Source organism: Phocoena sinus, chromosome 7 (genome assembly GCF_008692025.1).
Source record: "Phocoena sinus isolate mPhoSin1 chromosome 7, mPhoSin1.pri, whole genome shotgun sequence".
Lineage (NCBI taxonomy): Eukaryota > Metazoa > Chordata > Mammalia > Artiodactyla > Phocoenidae > Phocoena > Phocoena sinus.
This window is the reverse complement of record NC_045769.1, coordinates 61,043,877-61,056,069: the sequence shown is the minus strand read 5'-3', so window position 1 is coordinate 61,056,069 and position 12,193 is coordinate 61,043,877. Positions and strand designations below refer to the sequence as shown.

At 41.0% G+C, this 12,193-nt stretch overlaps 1 protein-coding gene across 2 annotated transcripts in view; it reads left to right on the top strand.

The window, feature by feature from the left end:
- Window positions 1-3,062, top strand: part of ITGA6 (integrin subunit alpha 6) — a 76,529-nt gene extending 73,467 nt beyond the window's left edge. For both annotated transcript variants that reach the window (XM_032637585.1, XM_032637586.1), the window contains one exon: window positions 772-3,062. In XM_032637585.1, coding sequence (XP_032493476.1) covers window positions 772-933 — 162 coding nt within the window. In that variant the 3' untranslated portion in view covers window positions 934-3,062. The remainder of the gene's footprint in view (window positions 1-771) is intronic.
- Window positions 3,063-12,193: the final 9,131 nt, after the last annotated feature.

Below are 12,193 nucleotides of genomic sequence, written 5' to 3'. Positions count from 1 at the left end.
ATCAATAAAATATATATTCGTTAATAATTTAAATGTAAATGTTGTCTTTTTGCCAAAAAAAAAAAGAAATTAGGGGATGTTCTGAAATTCAGTCAAGTGATAGTTTCCTCAAATTCCTCGCAGTACATAAATGATTTCATTGCAGGACACAGTTACTACATGATTTATTAATGAAACAGCTTAGTTTTGAAGTTTTGTTTGGAAATCCAGGCAGTATAAATAAATTACCTTCTAGCTATTGAGAGATAAGTACTGGAGCCTTGGAGGAGAGATTTCTTAAATTGACCCACTTCAAGTAGTAATTTATAAAATATTTGTGACCTGATTTCCATTTTGTTAGTGGAAGAGGGCATGAAATAATCTTTGGTGTATGGCCTTGGAAAAAAAATGTGTTCTTGAAACATGATGTTCTAATAATCTGAAAATTAGATCTTTTACGTACAGTATTGTGATTATAAAAAACGGAAGCACTGTTTCATAAGCTCTTCAACTGTTAGAGGCAACTAACATTGTTGTAAGATGGAAGGACAAGATGGAAAAAGGGACTTTTCTTCCAGTTTTACAGCTGTTCTCTTCCGTTTATCCCCACCGGCTGTTATCATTTCTTTTTGACCTATTGGTTCCTTCTTAAAAGAAAACCATGTGTTTTATTCTTCGTCCAAGTCCAAAGTTAGGCATAGGTGAACAGAAAGCTTAGACATTGCCATCTAGTGGACTTGCTCTTGTTGGAATTATTTAATTTGTTTCTGTGTCTTTCTCCCCTGCCTCCAGTGTGGATTCTTTAAACGCTCTAGGTACGACGATAGTGTTCCCCGATACCATGCTGTAAGGATCCGGAAGGAGGAGCGAGAGATCCAAGATGAAAAATATAATGATAACCTTGAAAAAAAACAGTGGATCACAAGGTGGAATGAAAATGAAAGCTACTCCTAGGGGGGCCAAAAAAGCTTCACAGTACCCAAACTGCTTTTTGTTTTCCCCAACCCAGAAATTCAAATGGATTGAAAAGCCTGTTCAATACCTGAATACAGATTTCAGACAGACTACACACAGTACAAGCCTACAGTTTTAACTGTGGACATTGTTATGTAGCCTGAGGCTCCCGTTTTGCACGGCCAATTTGAAGGCTGTTGGAATGGATTTTTCTTTAAACTGCCTTAATTTAATGTTCCGGGTTGCCTTTGTTTTTGGTGTGACTGACTTACCTGTGCTGGGGAAGGACCTGCCACATCCTCTTGATGGTACAGCTGGAAGAAGCCACCACAACCACTGCACCAACAGAGTGACCGTCCTGACCTCGGCACCACCTCTGCAAACGTTCTTCTCAAAAAAAAAAAAAACGTTCTTCTCGCAGGACCAGAGAACCTGCAAGTCAACTGTCCTGTGTTACAAGACTATGCCGTCAGGGTAGCTGGGTTCAGTTTAAAGTGCTCCCATAAATTAAGTGTGCAATAGAAGGTGATGCTGCCATCCTGCCATCTTTTTCCATTTCCTAGATGTGTGAATACCTGCTCACACCAAATACACAGAGGTTTAATTCCCCTCTCACTAAAACACACAGGCATAACAGATTTGAATGCTAGTTACACTTATTTGTAGATGGTATTTATTTTTCTTTTTTACAAACCATTTTGTTATTGACTAACAGGCCAAAGATTCTCCAGTTTACCCTTCAGGTTGGATTAAGCAATCAGAATTAGAACACGAGAGGTCGTTGGTTGGACCTAAATTATTGACTGCCTAAAGAAAACAGTAATTCTGTATAAATGTATCAGAGTTGTTATACTTTACAGATAAGTTTAAGTTATTAAAACATCTCCCTTCATGGCAGCCCTTACCCCCTCCCTCCAGACCCAAAACATTTAAGAAATAGGATTTAACTGTAAGATGTTTAATTCTTAAAGACAGCAGATATTTTTTAGTTTAGAGCCCTGTGTGATATTTCTGAATTTCATGCTGTAACTTTCAGGAACTCTTGGAAATGATGGGATTGTTTGTTGGACTTTAGTGCAGTTTAGTCACTGCTGAAAATACTGTATATTCAGGACTTGAAAGAAACGGTGAGTACCTAGGGTGGACCCAACCCGATCCAGCGTAAGACTACTGAATACTTGATACCAAAAGTTAGAACATTGTGGCTTTGACATTTTTAAATGTTACTGGAAGCATTTAATCAGTGAGTTGATGTTCTGTTTTTTTGCTTTGTTTCCTCTCCTGTCTGCATCCCCAAAAGACTTTGACTACTCTAAAAAAGAACTTTAAATTGTTTAATTTTAAAGATGAAGGGGAGGGAGGAGGAAGATATTATTATATAATACATTCAATAGAGATTGAATAGATATGAAAACTAAATTTTAAAAAAATCACTGTACTTCAAAATGTTAAGTTATATGGGGCGCAACAGCAAACAGGTGCTAATTTGTTTGGCTATAGTTAAGCAGCATCTCAGAATCTTTTAAAAGAACAAAATACAGCTACGTGTGCCATTGTTGCTTTGGAGTTTTAATTTTTTTTTTTCCTTTCAGAAATGTTATGCCCTTAAGATACTAGTTGTACTTTGGAATTTTCAAAACAAAAATAGTTATATAAGTGATACTGTGTTTACAAAGATTTCTCTAAAACAGGTCATAACAGTGTTTAAAATCTCAGTTTCTTGCTTAGGTAACTTGCAACCTAGTGCACTGGCGTATAGGTTGCTCAGAAGCTGGTATTTTGAAAGTGTTTATAGACCTTTGTTATAAAAATGAATGTCCTAAAAGGTGGGGGCGGGGGGTACAAGGGTGGTTCAACAACAAAAGAAGCAAGAATGTAGTGGTGTTTAAATTTATAGTTGTTAAAAATGTCATCTCAAGTCAAGTCACTGGTCTGTTTGCATTTGATACATTTTTATACTAACTAGTATTGTGAAATTATTTCATGATTAGAAAAATACCTGTGGATATTTGTATAAAAGTGTGAAATAAATTTTTTTATGAAAGTGTTCATTGCTTAGTAACACCGCATTGTATATGTGAAATTATAAATAATGTGAATTGCCTTTCTTTTTATTTCATCAAACTAAACTGTAAAGTTTTTCGTGTTTTTATTTATATGGGACACTAAGAATAATCTCACATCAGCCAAAGATATTAGCGCCCCCCCCAAAATGCAATGTAAATGTGATGGATGGGGTTTTTTCCCCCCCTTTTGGCTCTACTGTTCAGTTGAGGATATTTTCAAAAGAAAATGATCTTAAAGGTGGTTTGTTCAAGATACCTACAAATTGGGAGATGTCTGTATGTGTTGATTCATTTGCTTCAAAGGCTTACGATGCATCATTTAGCAATGATACCATGGCATGAAGCGAAAAGTTCTTATGGCTAAGTTGCTTTCTTCTTAGAACACACTTTGGATGTGAGAGCAGGCCAGCTGTGACACGACTCATCATACTGGTCACCAAGGACTGATTTGGCAGAATTGACAGGTCAGAAAATATTTTCTTCACCAATGGATTTCGTTTAAGCAATTTTATGAAACTTCTCTAGCTGGATTATCACAATTTAATAAATATAAGGTATGTATATAGCGCCCAGATAATATAGCATGCCCTGGCCTGAATAAATTTCCAATCTAAAATGTATTATATGCCCAGGCTCTTAGGTAATAGTTTTCCATTGTACTTGGTGTAACGTGTTAAGTCTTAGCTTTCTTAGTTCTTGGAAGATCAGACAGATGTTATCACCCAAAGAAATGAGTGATTGGCACTCCTTAATGATTGGCCAGTGGCTGTGACCCTTTATTAGCCACAGTCCTATGGGTGTACCCAGTTTAAATCACTGCAATAATGTATAATCAACATAACTGTTAAGAGTGTCAGTAACTGTGGTTTGGCTAGGGCTATGGCATAAATGCTCTTGGCTGGAGGTCATTGGCAGTGCTTTATATGACTCCTGTGATTCTATTCGCTTCTCCCCCTCTCATAAAATACAGGGATGCCTAGGAGTGATAGTGGTATTATTACAGGGGATCCTTGGACCCGTCTGCAAACACTGACGTGTCATTGCCACGACCTCGCAGTGCGTCATGCACAGTCATGGCTTATGTTATGCCCTTGTGGTTCAGAATATTCTAGAATGTGGGGTAGGTGTCGGTGGGGAATGCTTTCAGTTGTCCAGACCAGGGAAGTAAGGATAAGCTCTAGCCTTCTACCCTAAATGAAAACATCTTAATAAGCTCATCTCTAGTACCCTAGCCCACAGAAGGATAATGTGGGAAGACAGGCTGGGACTGACGGACCGTGTTGTTTTAAAGGAGGAGAGAGTGGAATGCTGTAGGTGACTGGCTTCCACATAAGTACATCCCCAGAGCTGAGAAAACAGGAATGTGGAAGGGTTGTTTGATCAGCTTGGGTAGCATGAAGTAAATGATTAAAGGCAGTTCCTCGAGACCAAAGGATGGGTGGTCCATCCTTTGGTTGGACTTCCGTGGTCCAACCACGTGCACTGAGCTTCAAAGAGTTGGAGAAACTGAACTGAAGAATGAGTTCAGAAGAGTGGCTATTGCAGAGAAGCTAGTGGGCATCTGTTCCTCCACTAGTTCCCGATTGTGGTCAAATGGCGAGTAACAGTTTTCTCTCTCTTGTACCTTAAAAAACAGGTTTTGCTGACTCTGACCCAGCTGTTATGTTGTGAGAGTGCTGTGTGCTAGTGGCTGAGGCCAGGTCTGCAGAGGTGTCACCAACAGACCCATCTAGGAGGGAAGTGTTACAAAGGGATTCCTGGTTAAATCCTCTATGGGTAAGTGAACTGTAAAACACAAGTCAGAGTGAGGAAACTTGTCTAGCACAGTGCAAGCCACAAAGGGAAAAGCTAACCAGGTAATGGTCGATGGCTATACTGGTATGAAGGAAAACAAGTGCGATTTTTGTAGCAGTCAGCAAAGCTTAAGTGCCTCAGTCTCTTTGCCTTGACCCTGGAGCCATCTCTCTGTCAGGCTGCCTGTGCCGGGGTCATGGAAATAAGCAGAGACATATCGTATTGGCAGAGGTTAGATAATATTTCTCACACACTATTCATCCTTCGAGAACATCCCCAAGAAATCTCAAACTACAGGGAAAGAGTGTGCTTCTTTTACTATCTCGAAGCCTAGCAGGTAAGTATTCAGTTCAACAATAACCAGTAGATAGATTTAAGTGAGATTTAAGATTCTGTTATTGTCACTGTAACAGATCCTGTGATTGTAATAGGGAGATGGTTAGGTGTGGTCTCATCATTTTTTTCCCAATTACAAATAAAATTTCTAGCATGGTACTAGGCTCTGGGGATACACATACAAATAAGACATGGGCTCTGACCTTTTATTGGAAGCTCATCTAAAATAACAGATGGTACTGACGAACACAGGTAAATTTACATAAGTAGCAGATTAAAAATCTTGCATCAAGGTATGAACGGTTGACACATAAGGTCAGTACCTGGTCCTGCATGGGTAGAACTTGCCTCCAGAACAAACTCCATTCCTGGAAAATTGGAAGTAGTCATTCTCAATCTGGGCTGCCTATTTGAATTCCTAAGAAACATTTTTTAAAAGTCCCAGTGCCCAGACCTCATGTTAGACTGACTTTATCAGAATCTCTGAGGGTGGGACCCCAGGCATTAGTGCTATTTAAGGCTCCCCAGGTGACACAAAGTGTAGCTCAGGTTGAGAGCTGCTATAGAGGTCGTTGGACGGCCTGAATATTTACGGCAAGGGGCCCGCCCTCTATGTGGAAATGCCTTATCTCTGTGTGTGATGCTTCCAAGTAATGAGAGCTTGGAAGCTAGAGGCATATTTGCCATAAAGTAGGAGGTGATTGAACAAGAGTGAGGTTGCAGTCAGACTGCCAGGGTATGAATTAGCTTCCCCTCTTAGAAGTATAACCCCGGTGAGTGACTGACCTGTCTGTGCCCCAGTTTCTCCATTTGTAAAGTAAGATTGATATTAGTACCTATCTCGTGGATTTTTATAAGGAATAAATGAGATGATCAAAAAGTGCTCAATAAATGTTAGATTTTTTTTTTTTTTTTTTTCTGCGGTACGCGGGCCTCTCACTGTTGTGGCCTCTCCCGTTGCGGAGCACAGGCTCCAGACGCGCAGGCTCAGCTGCCATGGCTCACGGGCCCAGCCGCTCCGCGGCATGTGGGATCTTCCTGGACCGGGGCACGAACCCGTGTCCCCCGCATCGGCAGGCGGCCTCTCAACCACTGCGCCACCAGGGAAGCCCAAATGTTAGCTATTTTTATAATCACACTTGTTACGTAGATTCATAAAATGTTAAAATAGGAGGGAGGAAGCATGGAAATCTAGTTCTACTTCCTCATTTTACAGATGGGGAAACATAGTTTTAACTGTCACTGACCTTTCGTTTCCTCACTCTTCAAGGTCTATCATACCCTGTGATTTACCTGTTACAGCTATAATCTGCAAGTCCAAGTACCCGTAACTAACTAAAAAATACTGGGAGCCTAACTCTTAAACTGCTTACCAACATAGGTCATTTTGTACAACAAGAGTGACCTTACTTCTGTGTTCAGTTGTTTCAAGCCCTTAATACAATGACCAGAATGCGGGTTGGGGTGGGAGCACGCACACAAAGTCAGTCTGTAGGCATCTTGAAATTGCTATGTACTGATTCTTCTTGATTTTTTTTTTTTTTTTTTTTTTCCTGAAATGGAAGAGCGTAAAAAGAAAGGATTATTTTTTTGGGAACCCTTCCTCAGTTCTTCACCCACACTATTGATTCTTTGGTTTCCTGTAATGGGAAGGCATGTTGTAGCTTTGTTGCTTATACCTTTACTGCTATGCAGAAGAGGATGTGCTCACAGAGCCCACCTCGTGCTTGAGTTACATCACTTACATTAGACCAAGTCTGTCATTGGAAGGACAGTTGGAACAACTCCCATTTCTCCCTCGCACATGTCACAATGCATCGACTGAAAGACCTTGTTAAAGTCCAAAAAAAAAGGCACTTTTCCCTAGGAAAACTGGGGGTCTGTTTGATTCTATGGTGTCATCAAATTGCTGATGGAACAACTTCTAGGGTGCTTACCAAACTGAGAAAGCCACCCTGGTTCGGAAGTCTTAAATCAACAAGGTGGTTAAGAGCCGTCCTCATCACACTTTCACATGCCTGAGCATCACCTAGGGATCTTAAGATGCAGGTGCTGCCTCAGACAGCCTGGAAAAGAGCCTGAGAGCCAACATTTCTAACGAGCTCCAGGTGCTGCAATGCTGTTGGTCCACGGATTACACGTTGGGCAGCAAGGGTCTATGGAGCCGACCTTCATTCAAGGTTCAGGTTACTTCTCTGCCACTTCCTACTTGTGTGACCTTGGGCAAGTTTACTTACCCCCAATGGTTTAATTTCCTCATCTATAAAACGGTATATGGAGTAAACAGTATTATAACCTAGGAGGCCTCTAGGAAATAGACACCAATCTACTCACTTTATACAATTTCCAACCCCCTAACATCCTCAGACTTGTGGATAAGGAGCAATCAGGGCACATTTTAGTATTTGTTATATGTGAGTCTATAGCTTTCACTGTCTTGACAGGATAGATAACATTCGTTTTAGGCTACTCTTATGGGTCACGCCTTCAAGACACCTGCCCTGCTAGAAGCAAAATCCCGTTACAGTGAATCCCATTACAACGGAATGGGGAGCAATCCGCCAGTTCTGGTGGCTGACCCACAGAAGCAGTGATATGTTGGTCTGGTTATAGTGACTTCTCTAAATCAGTAACAAAACAAAAAGACTGAAGTAAGGGTCAGGCTAACTCTAAGAGTTAAGTTTTTGAATTTGACATTTCCTTTCTCAAGCAGCAACAATTCTTCAGTTTCCCTTTGCCTGTTGCCACCACAAACAACCCAACTACTCCTGCCAGAAAACAAATGAATAAGATGCCTAAGCCCATTGTGGTAGATACCTATGGATTGGCTTGCCCAACCTCTATTCCACCCTTCTTCTAGTTAGAAGGGCTGGAAAGCTAAAAATACTTTTCCAGACTCTCTTACAGCTAGGGATTTTGCACGTGAATTAGAGTCTATGAATTATATATTCCTTCATTTGAGATCTGCAAGGTGGACTCAGTGGGTGTTTCTACAGGCAGACACGGTTGTGGAGGTTCAGTGTTGTCTTCTAGCTTTAAGTATCAGGAAGGATTGACTGGTGGTGGTCTCTTTTCTGCTGTTTTCGACCGTGGATTGAAGCTACAAGTATTTGTCTTCTCCTCAATTTCCAGAAATCCCCAGATGGGTCATCGTTCTAGAAATTATCCTCAGAGGCCCAGGCTAGAGCCTACTTTAGTCTATTTTGTATACATGTAATTTCCTGGATCAATTCCCTTCATGCCAGCACTATCTAGAATGATTTCTATTTTTATGCCCTGAATTCCGACTGATATGGTCACTCACCCAAAGAAAATGGTAAAAGATCTAGGAAATTAAAAGAAAATACATAGAGGGGATGTAACTGCCTTCTTCTAGCTAATGCTGGATTGAAAATACTTTTATTCCTTTTAAGATCAACCTGATTCTCCAAGATATACATCACATCAAGGTGAATCTTGTTTCTTTTTTCTAAATCTCCTCTAAAAGAGGGTAGAAATGTGTATGCACATTATCTGACCTAAATAATCTGGAAATGAAGGGAATAAAAATAGAGAAAAAAATCATTATTCTGTGAGAGAATGTCACATTTCATGGACTGAATGTCTCCATTAAATCGCAGTGTTTCATAAGAAAACACAATACCAGTCTGCAGAACATGGAAATAATGTGTTGTTTCTTTACCTGCCCAGCATCCCTTCAGATGAAAGAATCTGCTGTTTCCCTTTCTTCTAATTCAGTCCCTGATGTTGGATAGGTATAGGTGTGTGTGTACCACCACCTCTCCACACCTACTTCCAGTTTCCAGGGCTGGAAACATGGCCCCAGCCTGGCCAGAGTCAATCCTAGTGTTTTTCTAGAGCAATGAGGGGTGCTCACTACTGAGCTTTTGCCCATCAGGGACTAAAGCCTGCTGCTACTCTGTCCATCTCCAAAATAATGCAGGGAGTCAGCCTTGTGAAGCTTCACAAGAAACCCAACACCAAGAATAGCAGAGCTGAAATATGGGAGGAAGAAAGAGGAAGAGAAGGGCAGGACACACTGATGCTTTGGATGTACCACTTGAAGAGTTTTTCAGTGACTTGAGAAAAAAATGGTCTTTTATTTAAGGAAGTTTGAACTAGGTTTTCTGTACTTGAGTCTGCAAGAGTCCTGCTTAATACAAAGTAAAATCCGTCAACCCTAACGCATCTCTAGAAGGATTATCAAAAGAAGACGTGGTTATTCTGAATTTCCTTTCCTTAGATGGTTTATCCAGTGAGCTTCTCCCACCTTTCCCTTTAGCTTCAAGCACACTATACCTCCTGCTTCACACACACACAAAATGCAAATTATTTTATAAGGATTTTCTCAATTTCCTGACTAGATTTGAGCCCTGGTCTGATTTAACACACAATGTTCTCTCCACTAGGCTATACGGCCTCGGCATTCTCTGTTAAAATAACTGCTTCATTGGTCAGTGCCTATGCCACGGAAAGAGAAATGGCTGTAATCATTAGTAAGAGTGAGCAACTTAGCCAAGGTTACACATTTAGAAAGTGGCGGAGCCTTGATTCCAGCCCAGGTCTGCCCATATCAATTCCACACATTTCTTAAACATACTGATAACGCATCCCAATCAAAGATGTGTCCCTCCTCCCATCTAAGGCAACGCTTCCAGTCCTCCAGGACCCTATTCAGGCACTTAAGCTCTCCCTCTTCTTTATATCCAGCTTGCTTCATAAGCTCCTCACCTCCAGCAGTTAGACATACTCAAGACTTTCCCATTGTAAAATATATAAATAAACCAACTCCACAGTGGTCCTTCCCAATGACTGTATTTATTTACAAGTAGAGTTATTATTTATAAGTAGAGTTATCATCTCTACTTCCTCATCACTGTTCTCATGAAGCCACTTGTTCCAAAGCCACCACCAACTTTTTGGTTATTAAGTCTAAAGCATACTTCTCAGTTCTCATTTTACTTGACTGCTGGAGGATATTTAACAATATCGAATGCTCCCTTATTTTTGAAAGCGCTTTTTCTTTGGCTTCCACTATTGTCATGCCTTAAATATTTTTGCTGTGAGGGATTGTCTCTGGCTTCCTGTACCCTCCCCAGGTGATCTCAATTCCAATTACCAGTTGCATTAGAGACAGTTTGTCTCCTGATATTCCTCCTAGTAAGAATTTCAAAAGGTCGCCAATGACAATGCTTTCTTATCCCTTAAGATTTTATCTTAGTAACAGCTCTAGGTACATTTAGACAGATTTTAATCAGATTCCTTGTACATATAATAGGAAAAAGTAAGCGAAATAAATTAAGATTCTCCAAGAACTTCTTTATATTATAACCTTCTTTATAATATAACCTTTATTATAATATAACCTTATAACCTTTATAATATAACCTTCTTTATATTAACCTTTAGCTCAGAATAATGTCTTTTCTAAAAAATACTATTGTGATGCAGCATTTGTTTTTGTTTTTTGTTTGTGGTAGGCGGGCCTCTCACTGTTGTGGCCTCTCCCGTTGCGGAGCGCAGGCTCAGCGGCCATGGCTCACGGGCCCAGCCGCTCCGCGGCATGTGGGATCTTCCCGGACCGGGGCACGAACCCGTGTCCCCTGCACCGGCAGGCGGCCTCTCAACCACTGCGCCACCAGGGAAGCCCCACAGCATTTCTTAAGAGGGCGCTTCAGTGTTCAGGATTTTCTTCCAGACAGCTGATACCCAGTCTGCAAGTTTTGATGATCAGAAACATAGGCAATGTCAACACCTGTTCTGATGGGAATTGTAAGACCTTATTGATTTGTGAAGTGTTAAAATGTGAAAAAAAAAAAAAATCTAAGTATCAGTGAAATATGGCAACTCACATTGTTCTGAAGAGGACATGGCTGTAGATCCAAGCTTTTTACAGAATCTTAAGTTATAGTTTCCTAACAGACAGTGGGGGCACCTCCACAGGCAGAACAAATGGAAAAGGACCTTTTGAAAAAGCCTTTCAGTTGACCTCCTGAGAGTGGAGGAGGGGGTTGGACAGGACAGTGTCCAGGAAGCAAAAGACTCGCGCCTCGGCCTTAACTCTGTGCCTTGCCCGTGGTTATTTGCAAGTTGAGGTGATGACTGTAGCCAGCTATGTGTTTTGAGGGAATCATAGCAATCATAATCCAAAGTCTCACCTAATGACTTTTTCACTGAATTATGAATGAATGAAGGCCAACAAGCTTAGGGATTTTCTGTTTTGTTTCTTGCAGTAGCAATGATTGGATTTTTTGAGGCTCATGATGGGAGGAGTCACATTAACATCTTTTTTTTTTTAGGGCCTCTGAAGGTCCTAATCTCAGCCTCCATACAACACACACACACACACACACACACACACACACACACTCGTTTATTATTGTTATAGCCTGTAGCACTCTCTGAGATAATCTTATATATTTATTCTCTGTCTCTTCCCCTTATCACGGAAGCCCCATGACAGCAGGGACCTGGATGTCTTGTACAATGCTGTATCCCCAGAACTTAAACTAGTTCCTGCCCAGGACACAGCATGTCTAAAGAAACATTTACAGAATGAGTGAACCCCAGAACTAGGCAGCTAGAAACCTAAGAAGGAAAGAAATGAAAGAAATAAAGGGAAATTGGTGGTGAAACTAGAAATTTGGACGCCCTCCCCCCCAACAAAATTTTAAAGGGAACAACTTGAACTGTGCTGATGGCATATATAATTCAGACATCAGCAGACTTCTTGCCCCCAGAATTGGCTCAAATGGCAAATTCCAGTTTGTCCAGGTCCAGAGTTCTGTCAGGTCTGTAAACTCTTAGGGGTTTTCGACCTCAGAGTCCCCTTCAACCCGACCACTGCTTAGGCTCCTCAAGTGCAAATGCTGCCCCCAATTCTCATGCAAAATTCACCCCTTCCACCAATTTGCACAAAGGCACCAAAGACCCAGTCTCAACCATCTTTTTCTTTTTCTAGTGAGCTTTACTGAGGGTTCAGGGAGCGCTCTCATTGTGAAACAGCCTTTGCAAATGCCACCTCCCCTCCTCCTGAGCTCTGCAGAGTGGATTCCTCTCCTAGC